The sequence below is a fragment of the Trichomycterus rosablanca genome, chromosome 10 (genome assembly GCF_030014385.1).
Source record: "Trichomycterus rosablanca isolate fTriRos1 chromosome 10, fTriRos1.hap1, whole genome shotgun sequence".
Classification (NCBI taxonomy): domain Eukaryota; kingdom Metazoa; phylum Chordata; class Actinopteri; order Siluriformes; family Trichomycteridae; genus Trichomycterus; species Trichomycterus rosablanca.
In genome coordinates, this window is record NC_085997.1 from 18,355,075 (window position 1) to 18,378,753 (window position 23,679).

At 40.0% G+C, this 23,679-nt stretch overlaps 1 protein-coding gene across 3 annotated transcripts in view; it reads right to left on the minus strand.

Annotated features, from left to right (window-relative positions):
• The window catches only part of dock1 (dedicator of cytokinesis 1), a 469,250-nt gene that overhangs the window by 51,150 nt on the left and 394,421 nt on the right, over nucleotides 1-23,679 (minus strand). For all 3 annotated transcript variants that reach the window (XM_063002899.1, XM_063002901.1, XM_063002900.1), the window contains 3 exons: nucleotides 19,917-20,036; nucleotides 14,777-14,866; nucleotides 14,423-14,527 (listed from right to left, as the gene is read on the minus strand). In XM_063002899.1, coding sequence (XP_062858969.1) covers nucleotides 14,423-14,527; nucleotides 14,777-14,866; nucleotides 19,917-20,036 — 315 coding nt within the window. The remainder of the gene's footprint in view (nucleotides 1-14,422; nucleotides 14,528-14,776; nucleotides 14,867-19,916; nucleotides 20,037-23,679) is intronic.

Genomic DNA, 23,679 nt, shown 5'->3' on the forward strand with positions numbered 1-23,679 from the left:
TATCCAGGGGAGGGAAGCGTGGCGGAGGCAGCGCTTGGTACACGCAACCGAGTGCTGTTCCAACAAGGGGAGGGGGGCGTGGTGTGAGGGCGCAAGTCACGCTCGGCACACGAAGGGGGGCGCATGCCTAAAAAGGTTGAAAACCGCTGGTTTAGAAGTGGAATTTTTCTCCATTCTTGCTTAATACGAGACTTCAGCTGTTCAACAGTCCGTGGTTACCACTGTCTGATCCTCCTCTTCTGTTCTTCAGATCTGGGCTGCAGACAGGCCAGTCAATCACACACACACTGTGTCTACATTTTCATTTTCGGCATTCAGCAGACACCTTTATTCAAAGCGACTTACAGTAGTACAGTCTGAGCAACTAAGGTTTAAGGACCTTGCTCAAGGGCCCAACAGCAGCAACCTAGCAGCTCGAACCAGAGACCTTTTTTTCTATTTTATTTATACATTTTCTCCCAATTTAGCGAGGCCAATCTGCTGGGGAATCCCTGATTGCAGTTGAGGTGGGTATATTGCTGCTCACGCCTCCTCCGACCCTTAGGGGAACCCTTTTTCACCCATGCATTCTGCACAGGCACCTCTCTATCTGGTAATCAGGCCCCACCCACATAGTCCAGTCATCCCACCCACATAGTCCAGTCATCCCACCCACATACAGTGGGGCCAAAAAGTATTTAGTCAGCCACTGATTGTGCAAGTTCTCCTACTTAGAAAGATGAGAGAGGTCTGTAATTTTCATCATAGGTACACTTCAACTATGAGAGACAAATTGAGGAAAAAAAATCCAGGAAATCACATTGTAGGATTTTTAAAGAATTTATTTGTAAATTATGGTGGAAAATAAGTATTTGGTCAATAACAAATACTTCAATAACTCAATACTTTGTAACATAACCTTTGTTGGCAATGACAGAGGTCAAACGTTTCCTGTAAGTCTTCACCAGGTTTGCACACACTGTAGCTGGTATTTTAGCCCATTCCTCCATGCAGATCTCCTCTAGAGCAGTGATGTTTTGGGGCTGTCGCTGGGCAACACGGACTTTCAACTCCCTCCACAAATTTTCTATGGGGTTGAGGTCTGGAGACTGGCTAGGCCACTCCAGGACCTTGAAATGCTTTTTACGGAGCCACTCCTTCGTTGCCCGAGCGGTGTGTTTGGGATCATTGTCATGCTGGAAGACCCAGCCACGTTCCATCTTCAATCCTCTCACTGATGGAAGGAGGTTTTGGCTTAAAATCTCACGATACATGACCCCGTTCATTCTTCCCTTAACACGGATCAGTCGTCCTGTCCCCTTTGTAAAAAAACAGCCCCAAAGCATGATGTTTCCACCCCCATGCTTGGGATGCAACTCAGCATTCTTCTTCCTCCAAACACGACGAGTTGAGTTTTTACCAAAAAGTTCCATTTTGGTTTCATCTGACCACATGATATTCTCCCAATCCTCTTCTGGATCATCCATATGCTCTCTGGCAAACTTCAGACGGGCCTGGACATGTACTGGCTTAAGCAGGGGAACACGCCTGGCACTGCAGGATTTGAGTCCCTCTCGGCGTAGTGTGTTACTGATGGTCCCTTTGTTACTTTGGTCCCAGTTCTCTGCAAGTCATTCATCAGGTCCCTCCGTGTAGTTCTGGGATTTTTGCTCACCGTTCTTATGATCATTTTGACCCCACGGCCCACGGTGGGGCCCCAGATCGAGGAAGATTATCAATGGTCTTGTATGTCTTCCATTTTCTTACAGTTGCTCCCACAGTTGATTTATTCACACCAACCTGCTTGCCTATTGTAGATTCACTCTTCCCAGCCTGGTGCAGGTCTACAATTTTCTTCCTGGTGTCCTTCGACAGCTCTTTGGTCTTGGCCATGGTTGAGTTTGGAGTCTGACTGTTTGAGGCTGTGGACAGGTGTCTTTCATACAGATAACGAGGTCCAACAGGTGCCATTAATACAGGTAACGAGTGGAGGACAGAAGAGCTTCTTAAAGACGAAGTTACAGGTCTGTGAGAGCCAGAAATCTTGCTTGTTTGTGGGTGACCAAATACTTATTTTCCGCCATAATTTACAAATAAATTCTTTAAAAATCCTACAATGTGATTTCCTGGATTTTTTTTCCTCAATTTGTCTCTCATAGTTGAAGTGTACCTATGATGAAAATTACAGACCTCTCTCATCTTTCTAAGTAGGAGAACCTGCACAATCAGTGGCTGACTAAATACTTTTTGGCCCCACTGTAGTCCGGTATGGTAGAAACACTAGCAGAAACGTGTCTGCTGCAAGCACTGTCAATTATGCCCACTAGATGTCGCCCAGCCGACCGGTGGCAATGCCGAGTTTCGAACCGAGGAGTTCAGAATCTCGGAACTGGTGTGTTAGCAGAATATCCTGCTGCGCCACCTGGGAGCCTGAACCAGAGACCTATTAATTACTAGTGCAGTACCTTAACCGCTAGGCTACAACTGGCCTACTGTCTACAACGCAACACTGTTTGTGTGTAAAGAAGGAGGCATGGCATTGTCTTGCTGAAATAACCATGGGCTTCCTGAGAAAAGACATTGCCTTGATGCATTGCCTCTGCATCACCCATGGCCACCCATGCATTTACTAATAAGTTTGAGCTTGAATTTCTTGATAAAGCTGAGTACTGTGTTTTCTGGTTTTCCAAAGTACTCCAGAACCCATGTGATTATATTTATCACAGTATTATGACATTTTCTCATGCAATGCCGTCTGAGTGCTCGAAGGACACACATGTTCAGCAGTGGTTTCTGGCCTTCCCCTGCCAGACTGAGATCTCTCCAGAATCCCTGAATCTTTATTTATTTAGTTTTTTTTTTACAAAATTATGTATGGTAGATGGTAAAATACCTAAATGATTTGCAATCTTGTATTGAAAAATGTTCTTTTTAAACTGACTGACAATACTCACACAAAGTTTGGCACACAAAGTGCTGAGCCATGACCAATCATTGCTTATACAGACCGAGCCTTTACTGGATCCTCCCTTTGTACCCAAAAATGATTCCTTTACCTGTTACTTATTCATCTGCTTATTGTGGAATGTTTCAAAACCCTGTAATGTTAATATTGAATAAATATTTTACTATTATTTTGCTAACCCTAACCCAAACCCTAAACTTTCTTTTAACTGTGTCACAGACATTTAATTTAAAAAGTGGTTATATTTACAAAGTTGATTAGTAAAAACATTGTAAATCTTTTCTTTCTATTTCTGTCAGTTAAATAAAGATGCAAGAGAATTAACAATTCTTTATACAAGATCACAGATTCTTTTTATATTGCATTTTACAAGATGTCCCAACTTTTTTGGAAATAGGGTTTGTAGATACAGTTTACAGGCTCGACGATCATCTGTTCATAAAAAAAAAATCATTTTACTATCGCACTGACAAGCTGTTTACAGTTTACAAACCAAATCTGACAAACAGTGCTCGTGTGAAAAACTCATTCTATATGACTTTATTGCTAATTGGCTGGCATTAAGCATTGCAGCTTGCTACTATATTGATTGACTGTATACTTGCTTGGTTGCCTACTGAGGGTTGGGTTCTCCATGATAGAGGGAACCCAACACTGGGAGGTGATATGAAGCGGCTGCAAATTGCACACGTGTCAGAGGGGGTGTGTGGTGATTTTATTTTCCTTGATCAGATCAGAGGTTGTGCAAGAGGCAACAGATTCACTATCGGGAATGGGTAATGACTAAATTGGCAAACACAATAATACATTAATGTGTGTAAAAAGCTATTTGAGATCTCAAGGTTAAAAAGAATATACACAATAAACATCCACACAACAAGCATTTCCAAACTAGGTCTACAACAAATATGAATTTTTAAAAAATGTATAAAATGCTGCTTCAGCACTAAACATATATAAAAAGCACAGCTCACCACTCCTGCTGCATAAAAAGAAACATGACTTCTGTATTAAAGACAGAAGCTCGAGGACAGCTGAAGCATAATTTAACTTCTGAATCTCGGATCATGGTTGGAAGCACTTTCGGCAAAGTGTGTTTTAAAATGCATCACTGTGATCTGCAATTCAAAGTAAGCACAGCAGCGAGATCATCTCTTGGCGGCTCTCCCTGGGAGCCAAGGTCACTACACGCTCACCAGCGACAGTGGTGTTTTAGGAAATTAGCTTCCTGAATGTGATCCAAATCTTAAGCATGCTCGGCTGGCATGATGGATTAGCTGATACACAGAGCAGCTAGAACCGGATTCTATTTCTAGCTTACACACAACAAACAAACCAAAAATGTGCTCATGGTGGACATACTTAGGGGCTCGAAATCAACTCACCAAGCTTAACAAAAATTTAGCAAAGAATGGGAAGGTTAAATTTGGAAATAGTTCTGATGAAACTGATGGGGGTATTTAAAAATGCCTTCAGACACATTATGTAAATTATACAGCTTTATGGCACTAATTTTAGCTCGAGAAATTAGATTGGGATGTCGGAAGCTACATCACAACATAACCTTTATGTCAGAGGAAATTAAATGTAAGTAAAACATAAAGGAATTTATAACTGCGGCTATGTAACCAGTTTAGGGTTTATTTCTGGCTTAAGTCTAGGACTAGAGGGTGATTTTAGATAGACTGAAACCCTGATGAAGTGCTTATGAATAAATGAATGAATAAACAAATGACAATATGATTTCAGTCATAACATTAAAACCACCTCCTTGTTTCTACACTCACTGTCATTTTATCAGCTCCACTTACCATATAGAAGCACTTTGTAGTTCTACAATTACTGACTGTAGTACATTATTTCTCTACATACCTTTTTAGCCTGCTTTCACCCTGTTCTTTAATGGTCAGGACCCCCACAGGACCACCACAGAGCAGGTATTATTTAGGTGGTGGATCATTCTCAGCACTGCAGTGACACTGGTGGTGTGTTAGTGTGTGTTGTGCTGGTATGAGACAGCAGCGCTGCTGGAGTTTTTAAATACCGTGTCCACTCACTGTCCACTCTATTAGACACTCCTACCTAGTTGGTACACCATGTAGATGTAAAGTCCGAGATGATCGCTCATCTATTGCTGCTGTTTGAGTTGGTCATTTTCTAGACCTTCATCAGTGGTCACAGGACGCTGCCCACGGGGCGCTGTTAGCTGGATGTTGGATGTTGGTGGACTATTCTCAGTCCAGCAGGGACAGTGAGGTGTTTAAAAATGTAATCAGTGCTGCTGTGTCTGATCCACTCATACCAGCACATCACACACTAACACACCACCACCATGTCAGTGTCACTGCAGTGCTGAGAATGATTCACCACCCAAATAATACCTACGCTGTGGGGGTCCTGACCACTGAAGAACAGAATGAAAGGGGGCTAACAAAGCATGCAGAGAAACAGGTGGACTACAGTCAGTAATTGTAGAACTACAAAGTGCTTCTATACGGTAAGTGAAGCTAATCAAATGGACAATGTGTGTAGAAACAAGGAGGTGGTTTTAATGTTATGGCTGATCAGTGTACAGTCAATGTCACATCCATGAAAAGCAAACGCAGCTGATTCAGACGAGATTTGACAGGGTGAACACATACAATTAGCTTGAACTCGAAAGACAAAGCTTTCAGAGCCCATCAAACATGAAGCAGCTATTACTCAGACAGCCATATGCTCCCTGCTGATATGTGCATCATGGGACAAAAAAAAATTAGATAGCAACTAAACAGCTCACTCAGCTTCTACAAACTCACGTGTGTGCATGTCTGCTTATACATGTACCACCCGACCAATATATTTCACTCCGCCAATTAAGAGAATGCACCGCCGAGATGAAATATGTCTGAGGTAGCTTTCAAACCTGCTTTGTGTGATAAGGTAGCGAATAGCGGCACGCTTTGCAGATGTGTGCTGGCACTGTCAGCTATTCGGGTCACGGTGGAATTAGCTGCTACACCTCTAGCGGCGCAACGTGCATACCAAAGAGGCTCTTTGAGGAAGGAAAACGCAATCACGACACGTTTTCTATTTCCTGCTGCAGGGTGGTCTCAATACGGAGTAACACAACAACAGTGGCACACAGCTTTACATTTCCCTGGCTGGCTCAATCTGCAGTGCTAAAACACTAGCAACAAATTACAGCCATGACACATTGGAGAGGAGGGATTACACAAATTCTGTGAGAGACAGAGTCTAATTAATTTTTTCCTGGAATAAACCGTGGTGAAAGACAACCTCCTGATGCTGAATACTTGTGTTATAGAAGTCAACTTCAGTTTTTAAATGTGCAGAATGTTAGTGCTGCAGTAGACTGGGTTATAAGCATGGAGGGCAAGATGCACTTTATACCACCAATATACACCGATCAGCCATAACATTAAAACCACCTCCTTGTTTCTACACTCACTGTCCATTTTATCAGCTCCACTTACCATATAGAAGCACTTTGTAGTTCTGCAATTACTGACTGTAGTCCATCTGTTTCTCTACATGTTTTTTTAGCCTGCTTTCACCCAGTTATTCAATGGTCAGGACTCTCACAGGACCACCACAGGTATTATTTAGGTGGTGGATGATTCTTAGCACTGCAGTGACACTGACATGGTGGTGGTGTGTTAGTGTGTGTTGTGCTGGTATGAGTGGATAAGACACAGCAATGCTGATGGAGTTTTTAAACACCTCACTGTCACTGCTGGACTGAGAATAATCCACCAACCTAAAACATCCAGCCAACAGCGCCCCGTGGGCAGCATCTTGTGACCACAGAAGGTCATGAAGGTCTAGAAGATGACCAACTCAAACAACAGCAATAGATGAGCGATCGTCTCTGGCTTTACATCTACAAGGTGGACCAACCCGGTAGGAGTGTCTAATAGAGTGGACAGTGAGGGGACACGGTATTTAAAAACAGTGCTGCTGTGTGTGATCCACTCATACCAGCACAACACACACTAACACACCACCACCATGTCATTGTCACTGCAGTGCTGAGAATGAGCCACCACCCAAATAATACCTACTCTGTGGGGGTCCTGACCATTGAAGAACAGAAATAGAGAAATAGATGTACTACATTCAGTAATTGTAGAACTACAAAGTGCTTCTATATGGTAAGTGGAGCTGATAAAATGGACAGTGAGTGTAGAAACAAGAAGGTGGTTTTAATGTTATGGCTGATCGGTGTATGTGCTCATATTGTATTTGGCAGTAACATTTTAATTGCTGATGCCATAGCTTATCGTATAAATTGAGGAACGCAGCGCCTACTAATTGAGCTTTAAGTACAGAGATAAAAAGCTGTTGCTGGTAAACTAATGCACTAGCTCATCCACACTGAGCTCTCAAGCTGACAGACACAACTGCCGTGCCTAAGAGAGAAAGATTAACAGGGTTCCTAGTTGTTTCGAACTCTGCTGGATGGTCAAGCCACTTGTATGATGGGTGGGGAAACTCATATTGTGTCTTACCATAAGTATTATGGGTTTCTGTGAGTCTCTGGACCTGGCAGATGAAAATAAGTAGCCAGCAAGTGCACATGCAACAGTTTTGCATTTGTTTGACTGTGTTGTGTAGTTTTGGAGATCTGACATGTAAAGATTATACCAGCTTCTCTATCTTTCAAGCCTGTGAGTGCTGGTTTGATCAGGGTTGCCAGATTGTGTGACACTATTATTATTTATTTATTAGGATTTTAATGTCATGTTTTACAGACTTTGTCATGAATGTAACCAGACATTAAAACCCTAATAAATAAATGGTTGTGTTTAGCATTGCTGCAGGTCTTGATGGAAGTGGACAAGATCAATACGCAGCATATTAATACAATTGCATTGATCCTTTATTGTTTATTGATCCTTTACTTAACTGAAACATTGCAGATTCTTTCTTTAATTCTGACCAGTGGTACTTATTTAGTCAACAATCTTTTTGGGCTGTTGCACCAGAAGGCGACCTGTTGAAGTGTTCTTTCTGATTATATGTTTTTGCAGACTTTAGATTTAGTTTTTTTATGCAAATGTTGCAGTGTTCTTTTCATTTTATGTGTTGCAACCGTAAGTTAAAATGGAATTATAAACCCTTTTTGACTGTTTTGCCAGTAATTATAGGTAATGTGAGCTGTTTAAACAAACAGGGAACAGACAAAAATGTGTTGATTTTAAAAGCTTGGATTCATTTAGATGAACAGTTGTCCCTTCAGACAGTTCAGTTTGTAAGTTGTGTACATGTCTCTATTATGAGATGTGAATCGTGAATATCTTTTTTAGATAAAGAAAGCTTTCTCTTTCCTCCTTTTCAGGTATTTGCTCTCTCTCTCTCTCTCTCTCTCTCTCTCTCACACACACACACACACACACACACACACACATACATACATACATACAAATGCACTCTTGCACTTGTGTGTGCTCAGAGTTAGCCTGCTGAGATCAAGTCTCTTCATCTGAGAAAGTAAAGCATATTTAACATATGCAGCCTCGCTTCTCCTCCCTCTGCCCTGTAATTTATGAGCTGCCATGCGCTCATTTCAAATTCAGGACAGACTCTGGAGTTATGTGACGATTTTAAAAATTGCTTTTGTTATCTTACTTATGTGAAGGTTTATTTTTTTTTTATATCATCATTTATCAGTTATGTAACGTATTTGAGGTCCATTTTCAAACTTGCTGATTTATCTTATTTAGCTACAATGAACCCTCAAGACAGTAACAAAGCTGGATTTAGTACCAACCATACTCGGAGAGAGAGAGAGAGTATTGTAGCTGGTGTAGTATTATCATTTTAGATGTGTGCTAGTCACCCTATCAGGGAAGTTCATTTGAGTCAGAGCAGACAGATCACTCAGGTACAGTAATGGTCACTGCAGGAGTCTCCTGCATTTTTTAATGAGCTATTATTAAACTTGTGTTAAGTAGGTTGTTATTACACTGTACTATAGAAGCACCAGTCATGTTCCAGTATGCAGATAGAATCCATGCAGCACTGGTGCTTAGAAGTGGACACAATGCAGTGTTTACTTTTTTTTTTTTAATTGGCATATTCATAGAATCTAGTTTTGTTAATAATTTGTTAACATGTTAACTAGAATTATTTTTTATAATAGCAAGATTCTGGTGGTTAGTGCCAGTACAATTTGATGGGCTCGCCATTGCAAGTCCCATCTTAAATCAACAGAGAGCAAAACCTTTGCAGTTTAATTGCATTCTGTGTAAAAGTCTTTGAACAGAAATAGCTTGTAATTCCCTCTATCTCTAAATACCAGATGTAAAGCAGCCACATTACTAGGAGCAGTTACTAGGTCTGTCCCACAAAATTTTGTTACTTTTTATGCTCCCAGATATTGTTTTAGGCTCTTAAATATCGATATCTTTGTATAATAAAATATAAGGTAGCAGCCATGCCATGCAATGTAACTCTGTATGCTTTAAAATTATATTTGTTACAGGTCTACTTATTCATAGACTTTCTTTTTTTAACTAAATATATGTAATAATAGAAGACAGTAACTCTATTGGTCTGCTTTTTACAGAGCTTATGTCACTTAATCTGGCAACCCTGATCATACCAGCACTCATTGACTTGGAAGATAGGAGAGAAGCTGAAATAATCTTTACATGTCAGTTTTCCAAAACCACACGGCACAGTCAAAGAAAAGCAACTGCTAAATCTAAAATCTTAATATAGGAAATCTTTAGTGCCCAGGTGGCACAGCAGGATATTCCACTAGCACACCAGTGCGGAGATTCTGAACTCCTCGGTTCGAGACTCGGCGTTGCCACAGGTCGGCTGGGCGTCATCTAGCCGGCATAATTGGCAGTGCGGGATGACGGGCTATATGGGTGAGGTCTTCAAACTCTGTGTAAGGACCCTGATCAGCAGATAGAGAGGCGCCTATGCAGAATGCATGGGTGAAAAGGGTTCCGTTAAGGGCTGCAAATCAGAGGAGGCGTGAGCAGCAGTATACCCACTTCGACTGCAATCAGGGATCCCCCAGCAGTGGAAGACAAACTGACTATGCTAAATTGGGAGAAAATGCATAAAATAGAATAGAAAAAAGAAAGAAAGAAATACAGGTATGTGTGTGTGAAGTATGTAATTAATTAGTGCCCTTCATATTATTTACTTTCTAGTAAACATTTAATGTCATTAATATCTGAAATATATTTGAAAGTTTAAAACTTTATTTTTTCTCTTTGGCTTATTAATGGTAGCTTTTGTGCCCTTCCCTCTTTTCACCCAGTCTAGGGTGGCACAGTGCTACCCACTGAGCCACAGTGCTACCCACTGAGTCAACGTGCCGCCCCTAAACACAACCATAAGTCATACAATAACAAAAAGCTGTTAGATTTGTAGCTGTGTGACTATGTTTACTCTTCATCACTTGTGTGACAAAATTCATCATATGCAGACTAATGAAGTCCTTTTGCCCAGAATCGATCTGGATTGAAGAAAACAAAGCGGCTTTAATGAAGCTATTGATTCGTCTAAATAATTAAGCACACAAGTCAGCACAAAGAATGCGGCAAATCTAAAGAGTGGCATGGGGCAGGTTAAAAAATCCCTCTCAGTACATTTATCTATATTAGCAGAGTGATATATCCAACAATAGCTATGTAATAAGTCAAATTACAAATGGATGTTAATAATGAGATGACTTACCAAACTGTTAACTATATTTTAGAAAAACAACAAAACACATTGACTATTTTCCTGCAGAGTGGAGCTGCATAATGATAGATTGATCACAATTATAGAGCTAACTTGAGAGGAATAGTTTTATTAGAAAGATGTTTGCAAACTAGCCAGAACAAAAAAAGGAGCTACTGAACCACATTAAGTCCTGCAAGTTACATTTCATTTGGGCATGCGATGAGGCACCCACGTGACAACATTGAAGGCAGTAAAATGATGAGTAAAACCAAGAATAAGATTGACATCATCCTAATGTAGATTGCTAGTCTGCTACAGGACGACACAAGACAGAGGGAATTGAAGAAAGCTAATCCATTTGTATAACGATGATGGTATAGTGATGTACTAAGCACATAGTTAAAACAAAAGTCATTAAAACATGTTCAAAAGTATGTTAAAATTTTTTTCTGCATTTCCCCCAATCTAGTCGCATCCAATTACCCAACTGCATTATGCTTCCTCTCTACTGATGCTGATCTTCACTTCTGATTGAAGAGAGCGAGACTAACACGTGTGCAGTAGCCGACTGCATCTTTTCACCTGCACGAGGCGAGTTCATATGCGCATCAGCTTTGTGTACGGAGAGCCACACCATGATCAACGCATTATTCCTTGTCTCTGTGCAGGTGCCATCAATCAGCCAGCAGAGGTCATAATTGCATCAGTTATGGCCTAGTGGTTAAGGTACTGAACTAGTAATCCAAAGGATGCTAGTTCAAGCCCCACCACTGCCAGATTGCCACTGTTGGGCCCTTGAACAAGGCCCTTAACTCTCAATTGCTTAGACTATATACTGTCACTGTACTGCAAGTCGCTTTAAATAAAAGCGTCCGCTAAATGCCGAAAATGTAAATGTCCCTATTCGGCTCCCCACCCTGTATAAACAACAGCCAATCGCTGTTCATGTAGCTGCCCAGCCCAGCCGGATGGCAGAGCTGAGTTTTCGAACCAACGAGTTCGAAATGTCAGTTCTGGTGTGCTAGCGTGTTTTAGCGCTGCGCCACCTGAGTGGCTACATTTTAGCATTACGCTGCCTTTGCCACCTATTATTTACGCACAGTGATTAGTGATTTTGTGAGCTACTTCTACCATAGTAATTCACTTGTGGGTACACAATTACTGATCAAACAATTAAATGTTGCTTTTGGTACTTTGTCAGCTCCTCTGTTTTATTCTTCATGAAAACTGGCCTACTGTCCAGATATGATTTGGTTGGTTAACCATTCTCAGCAGAGCACTGATTTTTGCAGTGTAATGACACTTTGCTTGTTGCATAGAAGGCACTGTCACACTGAAAAGGCTTCCCTTCTCAAACTCTGTCCACAAAGTTGGAAGCTCACACTTCTCTTGAATGTCACTGTATGCACTTCACTGGGAAAGATGGGCCATGCTTCTCATGATTAAAAACAGCTCCAAAGAAAGAATGTCCACTGCTCCACAGTCTAACACAGTATTTCACATAGTGCTTTTTGATTTGGCCATAAAAACACAGTTCCTAAAGCACACAAGAAGTGCTGAACTTGTTTATGTTAAACCTGTGAGCTTATATAGGCTTACTGTGTTCATTGTTGCTGCTCTCAGATGATTTTAGTTTACAGTAACCTATAGTTTACCTAAGCAGCTATAGCATGGTAGACATTTGAATGAATCCAATAATAATGAATCTATTTTAGAGCTCCTCACTACTACCATTTTACTGCCAGTGTTTGTTGATGTAGTTTGCATAGCTCATTTACATGGTAATGACATGGAGTCTTTAACTATATCCCAATTTTACACTGATTTAAAATCCACATTTTCAAAATAATTTCTTGTTGACACAATTTTCCCATGGCAAGTCTGGGCAGAATTGGTTATTACAATCTCGCTATCCTATTAGGAATGCCTGAGCACCCAGCTGTTCTGACTCAATCTCCTCTGAGAAGAAATCGGTCTTCATATACCATGCCGGCAAGGGTGGCAAACATGTGAAAATGACAATTCCCACAAAGTGTTTGAAGGAGGTATAAGCACTTCATGAAACAGCTCAATGCAGAGACAATCATGCTTCAAGGCCCTAACATTACACACACAGATGAGGAGTGAAACAGCAGGGTACACCGGAGCAAGGATAATTGGTTTGAAGTGAGCCGAGGAGTTTAAAGGTCTACGCTTTACCATTATAAGGCAATAAAGAAAAAGGAAAATGTGTGCCAACAGGCTAAAGAAATAAATCAGTTTCAGTGGCTTTTTGGAAAAGACCTGGCTGAAAGCTGATTGATGATATAGGGTCTATTTGAAAACCTAGTGAGCTGCCTTGATGTCTTACTGCCTACATATGCAGATGCCTAAGTAGAGAGGATTCTAATAAGTCATCGACTTATAAGGCAGGTTATTCGAACAAACTACTTAGACAGCGATTCCATCAGTTTTCATGTACAAAACTAACATAATTAGCCTCATGCCATTCAAACCAATGAGATGTTTGTTTGTTTATTAGGACTTTAACGTCATGTTTTAGGTTAGATCGAGCACAGTCATGGACAATTTTGTATCTTTAATTCACCTCACTTGCATGTCTTTGGACTGTGGGAGGAAACCGGAGGACCCGGAGTAAACCCACGCAGACACGGGGAGAACATGCAAACTCCACACAGAAAGGACCCTAACCACCCCACCTGGGGATCAAACCCAGGACCTTCTTGCTGTGAGGCGACGGTGCTATCCACTTAGCCACCGTGCCGCCCAAACCAATGGGATGAGGTGGCACAACGCACTAGCATGTCAACTAACATCTCCCTCCGTGTACAGAAAATGGTTAAATTCGCTGACAAGCCCAAATTTGCAAATAAATACACTTGTACACATTTATACAAATTAAAAATGAATGATAATTCATTTACATTTGAAAATAACTCCGTTCGTTGTCCCAGATCCGTCCGCCATATTTGTACATTTTTTTGTGAGAAAATTTGTGCCGCACTGAATGCTGGGATTGCCTTCAACGCTGAGGCAGAATTGGATTTTCCCTCACCATTCAGTCAAAATACCGTTCAAATTTAAGGTACCTTACTAGGCAGCATTTTAAGGCATCTAAGAATCTAAGCTTTCTTCTCAGGAATGTGCGTACGATGGCGTAAAATGCATCTATGTAGAGAGCTCACTAGATTTTCAAACAGACCCTTAGTGATAGAAAGCTGTAAGATGGGAATGCAAAAAACAGGTATTGACAGCCAAAGGGTCAACATAGCACTGACCCTATTGTGTACTTTGCAAAGAGAAATAATGAAAAATTAAACCACAATAATGCAAAAATAATCCAATAACAAATATCTATCATTTGTGTCTAAATAGTACTAATGTCTAAACAGTGTCATACATTTATAGTTTAGAAATACACATTTTTAATATTACAAAGTCAAAAGATGTGGAGGACATTTGCAAAGGAAGTAAAATAAATAACAAAAAAAGGTGATTGAATGTCTTTTCCCCCACTGTACGTATTTAAAAATATGGTTAGACAAACATTTTTTAAACACATGGAAACGTGGACAAATAGGATTTCAAAGTTTAATAGTTATCAGCAAAACCCATAGCACCCATTGTTAATGTACATAAAATTAATTATATTAAAAACATTTTATACCTTTAACTATGTGCCAGTTATAGAGAAACAATGTCCTATTCTAGCATATCATGGCCTTGTGAATTAAAGGTTTATCAAGACATGGTAACTACATTCTTATATAAATGTGAGTAACTCACCCTGATGAAGGATGGAAAACCCAGGCCATAATAACCCACTGCAAAATAGTCTGGTCTGGGTCTGATCACCTTCACTATGTTTTCATAAAACTGTGCCTGCTTTCTCTGTAACAGAACAGAATGCATGGACATCTGTAAATATTTCACTTTATTTTATTGTTAGTGTAACGTAACATAAGAAGTCACATCAATATTCCAATACTACAAAAAAACGATATTATTGTATCCAAGCAATTAAGCAACTCTAAAATAATTCCACCCTCTCCCAGCAATAGTATCAGTGCTTTTTGTTAATGACAAAAAAAAATGGTCAGTATCTTAAATATGAAACCTAAACACAGAAATTTAGCTTACCAGTAAAGCACTCATCTGCTCAAAATCAAACATCTCATTCTCATACTGCTCTGCTAGCTCCTTTCCCAGGATAATGGCCTCCTCCCACATCTGTTCATCAAGACATCAAGAAAACAACAATGATTAGACATTAATCAGGATTAGTGAAAATGTAAAGTTAAATCCCTTAGAATAAGTCAGTAAAGATATATTTCATGGGGATTTAACAATTTAACATGCATTTAATATGTCATAGGGTCCAATATTTAATATGCTTGCTTACACACACACTTTCCTCTGGTGGTTATAGGTCCCCTAACATCTTACCCACATTAACTACATCCTAGCCAAATCTGAGACAGCAAACTCAAGACATAAAATAAACCAGTCTTAATTTATCAACTTTATTGTGCGTAGAACGAACTCAAATGTCAATCTACTGCTTAAAAATATAAAATAATTGAGCTATTACTGTAGTTTATTAATTATGTAAAAAGTAGGAGTGTCAGGGTCAGAGTACAGTGTTACATATGGCAATAAAATGCATTTGTGTACCAGACATACAGTAAACCTTCAATAATGAGGAGCGTAGGAGAAAACCTTTAGCTGATAACAGCTCACACAATGATTCAGCAGTGCAAATATTATTATACGTGGGCATTATTAATAACTCCAAACAACATCAATAATAAAACATTGATCACAAAAATCTAGAACTGGAAAAGAAATCTGGCTCATGTGCTGGAATGAACGTAATGCATTATTTATGAAGCTATCTTTGCAGGGTCCTATTGAGAACTTTTGTTGGTTCAGAAGGATACTGTAACTACTAAACAAAAGAAATGAATTAATATGATTTCTGCTGCTAACAATTTGAGTGATTCTGATCCTGAGGGACAAAAAAGCTATTTCCAGACTGCTTGAATAAAATAACTGCTGCTGCAATAACTCAAAGCACCAGGCATAAATATAATAAAACTCAAAATGTGTTATTGAGCTGTACATTCAGCAAGATAATTAATTTCACCAATTTATAAACGTCTCTTAAGTCAGTCAATATGCAGAAAAGTAATAGAGGATTAAGGAGATAAAGGGGTGGCTGGGGGAGATGGGTGCATGCTTGGGTAGGCAGTAAGAGGGCCATCAGCAAGTTTAACACAATTCAAAGGCTTTTAGTTTGCTATAAATGTGCATTTATAACTAGTGACTGGTACCTTAAGTTCAGGCAACATGATATCTGTGGATAACTGTAGAATGGCATAGCTAGTAATATTTTAACACTAACAATAATCTGAATTAGCCAGATATGGCTATCATAACTTCATATGTATACAGTTAATAATATTATTAAATGCTACTTTATATTCCTATTGACACTTCAGACATCTTTTAAACTCATGTGGCTACTGACAGACCATCATGCTTCCATCCACCATCCTTCCATTTGCTTGGGGCAGTGCTATAGCTCAGTCTAAAGTAGTGTAAATAAATGCTTTATTAGAAGTCAGTAAACACAGTCTAGTTAATATATTTTCCTGAATATCACGTTTACATCCATCCATTCATCCATCCACCCAGAAAATGACACAAACAACCCTCCTAATTATTAAATTTAAATGTTTCAGTCACACCCATGGCTGTAAAATACCAGAGAAACAGCTACTCATTCTCTATAGATACACATTGGTAGTAGACTATGTAACACTGATGAGATTAATGACTTTAAGCATACGACTGTCATAGGATGCCAGCTTTGCCAGAAGTGAGTCATCACAGGTTTCCTTTTCTTTGCTAGATCTCCCTCTTTTACCTATTACAGAAACTCAGGTGGTCTATACAAAGCCTCGACCCTTAATCTCACTGAACAGCTTTGGGCTAAACTAAAACATCAGTTGTAAGACAGGCCGTCTAATGTGCTTCTTATTATTTATTTCTCTTTTCCCCACAGTTTTCTCCCCAATCTAGTCGTATCCAATTACCCTGATTGCGTTATGCTTTCACCTCTACCGATACAACCCTCCACTGCTGACTGAGGAGCTTCGCAACTGACGCAAGCCCCCTCTGACACGAGAGCAGTACTAACTGCCGCTTTTCACCTGCACATGCCGAGTTCATATGCGGATCAGTCTTGTGCACGATAAGCCACAACCTGATCAGCATTATTCCTCAACTCACAGTTCCGCAGGCACCATTAATCAGCCAGCAGAGGACGTAATTGCACCAGTTATGAGGAACCCTGGTCCAGCTCATTCCACCCCGAACAACAGCCAATCGTTGTTCATGTGGCCGTCCAGCCCAGACGGATGGCAGAGCTGAGATTCAATACAACGTATTTGAAATCCTAGCTCTGGTGTGCTAGTGTATTTTACCGCTTCGACACCTGAGCGGCCTGCTCTTCTGATTTTATAAGCACAATTTTCTAAAAACAGACCTTGTGGAAAGCATTTCCCACAGCTGTGGAGGCTGTTATTGTTAATATCAATAAAAACGGTTTGGGAATTGAATGTCTAACATGCTTATATAGTAGATGGTCAAACCTTTGTTGGCTATATATTGTAGCAAGGCATTACAGTTTTCACAAATCTTCCTCCCCTTAAAGCTTCTTTGAGTGGTTCAAAAAGGTAGAAATCAGATGGCGCTAATCCAGACTATAAACTCTCTGAGTTTCTAAGACACGACCAATAACTACTCCTCCCACTCTAACCGTTTCCAATGAAAATATAAAAACGTGGAAACGTTTTGAAGATCCCTCGTATAGAGATGTACAATTTGTGTCTTGATAGGTAAATTGTGCACTTAGGCTCATACATTACTTATAAATACATTACAATGTTTTGTACAAAATGTGGCCAACATGCAGCTAAAATCTCTGTGAAAACAGTCCTCAGTCGCTCTAATTCTACTGTATCTCTCCTTTTTCCTGAGCTTCGGACTCAACTCACTCAATCTCAGACGGGAGATTGGCTATCTGAGAAAGTCCCGACAATAAGAAATACACTTTAAATAGATTGACTAGATGTGCTGCATTGAGTCATTGATAGTGTCTGTACCAGATCATGGCAGGACACTCAGCTCTCTCTTGAGGACAAGCTGCTCTTCCACTTTCTTACCCTTACAACCCACCGATAGAACTAAAAGAGCCCTCAGTAAGGAATACTAATTAGACTGGCACGGCTTGCTCGCAGTCTCATCTACCACATGTGCAGGTCAGAATCTGTGTCACCGAGCAGTAAAATTACATATGAGAACAGGGAGGAATGCTACTGGGAATCTGTGACCATACTGTCAAGCAGAAAGCTCTCAGCATCTCCTTACATGCCTGATCTCTCTGTACAATAAGCTCAATTCCACTGTGACCAGAATCTAATGGAGACATTACAGTTTAGGAGGAGCACAGGCACTGAGGTCCAATCAACCTCCTCTAATATCCTCTACTGTCCATTCCTGAGGGAATGCTCTCTGCCTGCTTTTGAGTATGCATACATCACTTTAAATAGATTCTGCTGTGATTGGAACGTAGATGGATGTCTACACTGGGGTGCTAATTTATTAGTTACTAGTAAATCCAGCTGTGACATTTAGGAGGAGGAAGTGTTTAAAACTCTGTCATTCCAGCACTACCAAGACACACCCAAAGCTCAGAATGGTCCACTATTCAATAACATCCGGCCAAAAGTAAACCTATCACAAAAAACTAATTAATGATTGATATAATTATTGTTCTTCAATGGTCTAGACCAAATCAGCGCTGGTGGAGTTTTTAAGTACTGTGTCCACTCACTGTCCACTCTATTAGACACTCCTACCTAGATGTAGATGTAGAGTCAGAGACGATCACTGATCTATTGCTGTTTGAGTTGGTTATCTTCTACCATCAGTGGTCACAGGGTGCTGTTGGCTGGATATTTTTGGTTGGTGGACTATTCTCATAAAATGGACGGTGAGTGTAGAAACAATGAGGTGGTCATAATGTTATGCCTAATCGGTGTATAACGTGTGCTTGGCCTAAGAAAGTGGGTGCTCAAGTGCTGCTGACTGGACCCTATAGCGTTATTTTTGCAACCACAAGTCAAAGGATCTAACCTTTCTAAACCTGCCACCTGACTGAAATCGCACCCCAATTTCACACTTGATTTTTGCAAACTGTGAGCTCACAGGATGGTGCATCTTTGCCATTTTGGGCTCAGCCCCACAGACTTAGGTGGATAGTCATTCCAGCACTACCAAGACACTTCCAAAGCTCAGAATGGTCCACCTTTCAATAACATCCTGTCAAAAGTAAACCCATCACAAAAAACGAATTAATGATTGTTATAATTGTAAATAACACTTGTGTTTTTTATTGAAACAAAGAGACGCCCATGTTTGTGCCACCGGCATGGCCATGCGTTCAACAGACACAATTAGTGCAAGGTCAGATCGGTTGCTGCATACTGCCATCCCAGTCAGGCTAAAGCACAAACGAAATAAAACTCTGTGTGAGCCCTTACTGCTGGCCATCAAAGAGGTTATTCATAATGTAAAAATGCAGTTTGTGAATTGTGATTATTAGTGCTTGTAGTGAAAATTGTTGGGAATGTAGGGGGAAGTCGAGATGAGCTCAACTGACACCAATCAGACAACAATAGTGGAAGGTCTACAGATTAAAGACCGTTCATTATTCATTAATAATTTTTCTACATCAATCTATAGTCAGCAACTGCATCTACAGACTGCACCCATATGGTATCTTACATTTTTTTTCTATATTTATATAAAGTGGGTGCTTGGTTAATGCAGCTGTGAATTACACGAGCCCACTTAGTGTAATTTGGGATCCAAGGTTCAAACCCCTGGTGGTGCTATCGGCTGGTCAGGCTGGTCTACATACAGCCATAAGTGGCTATGTCCTGTGATTGATTGGTGTGCTGTATATATTGCATATATTCTCGTGTGCCTTAGAGACTTTAACTCAACAAGTGTTGATAAACAAAGTCAAAAAGAGGAAAGTCAATCTAATTCAATTTAAGTCAAATTAATTGGATTAATATTGATGTGCCATGTTGAAACTTGACACTTTATATTTAACTAAGCTTTGAGTTCTGCGCAGACTATGCAGGCAGTTATATTCAGTAGAACATACGGCGTTTAGCTCAGCTTGGGTGCACTAGAATGCACTTACCTTGCCCTTGTCAAAGTAGTTGATGATCTCCTGGTAGAGCTGGTCCTTCAGCTGACCTTGTGTTGTTGCCTGATATCCATCCCTCCGAGTCAGGTGAGCTGCAAAGGCCTCTTCCGACCACTACAAACACATCACGTGATGCATTACAATCTTATAATTTCTTCAGTGATTACATTCCAGAAAATGACATTCAGAAGAACTTTGATTAGTACAGCTAAAAAAACAACAAGATATATGGTTTATATTTTTGAACAATCCTATGGCAACTATCCTAGGCAAACACTGTAAGAGTATAAAACTATACAACTATAAAACTGTGTGAGCAGCTAAACAGTGAATGTAAGTCCACATATAATAAAGAAACTTTAATGTGGCAACATACACCGATCTGCCATAACATTAAAACCACCTCCTGGTGTCCATTTTATTAGCTCCACTTACCATTTAGAAGCATTTTTTAGTTCTACAATTATTGTTCTTCAGCACAGTGTCCACTCACAGTCCACTCTATTAGACACTCCTACCTAGTTGGTCCACCTTGTAGATGTAAAGTCAGAGACGATCGCTCATCTATTGCTGCTGTTTGAGTTGGTCATCTTCTAGACCTTCATCAGTGGTCACAGGACGCTGCCCATGGGGCACTGTGTGCTGGATATTTTTGGTTGGTGGACTATTCTCAGTCCAGCAGTGACAGTGAGGTGTTAAAAAACTCCAGCAGCATTGCTGTGTCTTATCCACTCATACCAGCACAACACACACTAACACACCACCACCATGTCAGTGTCACTGCAGTGCTGAGAAAGATTCACCACCTAAATAATACCTGTTCTGTGGTGGTCCTGTGGGGGTCCTGACCATTGAAGAACAGAGTGAAAGCAGGCTAAAAAAAATGCAGATAAACAGATGGACTACAGTCAGTAATTGTAGAACTACAAAGTGCTTCTATATGGTAAGTGGAGCTGATAAAATGGACAGTGTGTGTAGAAACAAGGAGGTGGTTTTAATGTTATGGCTGATCAGTGTAGCTTTATTTTTGCAATCACAAGTCAAAGCATCTAACCCTTCTAAACCTGCTACCTGACTGGAATCGCACCCCAATTTCACACTTCATTTTGCAAACTGTGAGCTCACAGGATGGTGCATCTTTGCCATTTTGGGCTCAGCCCCACAGACTTATGTGGATGGCCTGGTCACCAGGGCATTCCCTGTGAACACTATTTTCAGGCTTGGCTTCAAATGTAGGTACCAATAACTCCAATCCTATTCCTCTCAGACTGTTTAGCTGAAGTAAGCCCAAAAAAACTCTGAGGTTCACTAAAGTATAGAAGTACCTTTACCTTGACAGGGTATAAAATCTGGGCATCTGCTGCATATAAAATCTCTGATGTTGCCTAACATGACCTTCAGCGGACAGAAACTGAGATAACAAAAGCAGCACCTCTGAATATTTCTGACAAAATATAGCTGATTTTGTTTTGCCATTACCAAATCAGTGATTGTTAACATGCCTTGTATTGTTTTGCAGACCACACAATGTCCTAACCTCCCTGACTTGAATACAAAGAATAATGAGCACACTGAATGGCTAAGTCCGGTCAGCTGACCCTCAGATGAGCAAAGCCAATGCTGGCATGTGGTGGGGGTGTTTTGCGCTCAGGGTCATGTCAGAACTGATTCACTGCACTGCAAATGTAAATGATGTTTCAGGTTACACAGCAAGGAACAAGTACAGGGTAAATGTCTTCAGGAGGACAAAAGACTCATGGGAAATAGCCAGCTGTGCTGAATGTAAAACAGCACATGCTTTTGCTTCCCTTAACCAACAAGCCTAATACTTCTGCATTCAGGGCAGTGCAGAGTTTGAAGGACAGAGTGATTTCTACAGCCTTACAGGTTGCACTTCAGATTATCTTTGAGTGTTATTAGGTCTAGTATACTGCTGGTGAATTATCTAACATAATTATTTCCTTTAAATTCCGGGATAACAGCGCATGCACAAAAGGGAATTGATAAAGAGTATATGACAGGACTACTAATTTCACCAAGTGAAAACTATACCATCTGAATTTATTATAGTTTTGGGGATATGCACATTTTTAGGACATTATGGCTGTGCTCGAAAACCTAATGAGCTGCCTTGCTGTCTTGCTGTCTATGTAGAGAGGATTCTAATAAGTCATTGACTTATAATGCAGGTTATTCGAACGCACTACTTAGACAGCGATTCCATCTGTTTTGGCTTACTAAGCTTACACAGTACGCCTCAGGCCATTCAAACCAATGGGATGAGGTGGCACAAAGTGGTAGCATGTCAACTAACATCTTCCTCTGTGTACCAAAAACGGTTACAAGCTCGACGGACAAGCTCGACTTTGCAAATAAATGACACTCAATGCTAATTTATTTATGTTTGAAAATAACTCCATCCGTATCCATCTGTCATATTTGTCATTTTTTGTGAGAAAATCTGTATCACACTGAATGCTGGGATTCGAACAGCCTTCTTTTTGGGAGCGTGAGTAGGATGACGTAAAATGCTGTCTAGGTAGAGAGCTCACTAGGATTTCGAACACACCCGCTGTCTTTTACCCATGTTTTCTTTACACATAGCCTACATTTACTAACAATTTAGACAGACAAGGTATTGCACATGCTTCCTCCTAGACATGTGCACCAGTTCAGGTTCCTGTATACTAGGATGTTTCAACGTCCAGGCTTCAATCACTCAAAATGTATTTAATATTCATTTAGAATTAATTACACAGTATTATTTATTACATACACAGTATTATCACTTTAGCCAAGTTCCAACAGTGAAATCCACCAGCTTGCACTTGTGTAGTAAAAAATTTTTTGTATTTCACCAGCCAGGGAAATAATTTAAATAAAAAATGTCAGCATTTAAAAAAGAAACTGCATAATAAGAAAATAAAAATGCATTCTTTTTTGAAACATATTATATTTAGTAGTGAAACAGCCTAATGTGGTTCCTAGATGATGGATCTGGTGGGACTAGAGCTTAATTCGACCTGATAATGTTTGCAGGAAGGCAAGTTATTAAAATTGTAAAAGTAGTCCAAATTGTTTGCCTTTAACGTGACTGAACAACGTTAGGGCAGTGCTAGCTCAGCAGTTAGGATAATAGACTAGTAATTGAAGGTAGGGCTGTGCGTTATATCGCAATTATCGATATATTCGATATTACTTTTTATACAATACTGAAAATTACCATATTCGTTATATTGAGTATGCCTAGGATACACAGGTTACCATTTGAGAACGTTTAAAAACAAAGCACAAAAGCGCTGTGTAGCGACAAAAACAAGTCAGAAACGACTTCAAATGAATTATTTATTGGAATCAAATCAGGGAGCTGTGCTCTTATCTGTGGTAAAGACTCATTTATTTTGCTCACTCTATTTTATTACGATGTTGTGTGTAAACAACTCCATGAATCAGTGTGTATGTGTTTCAGTGAATCAGTCGTGGTTCAAGCCTTGATAAACAGCTGTATAAACCAATCAGTGCTTCTGAATTCAGATTTTGGGCAGCGAAAGTCGAGAGAATAAAATATCCATTGGATATGGATTTATATATTCTGAAAATATTCTGAAAACATGAAGGAAAACATTTACAAAAAAGTGGATTTTATCCCTAATGGAACAACACACGAGTATAGATTTGTCTCAATTTGAAGAAGAGAAGCTCAGGTAAGCAGTGGTTATGATTTTATGCTGCTGTGTGGGTCGTGGTGCTGCTGTTT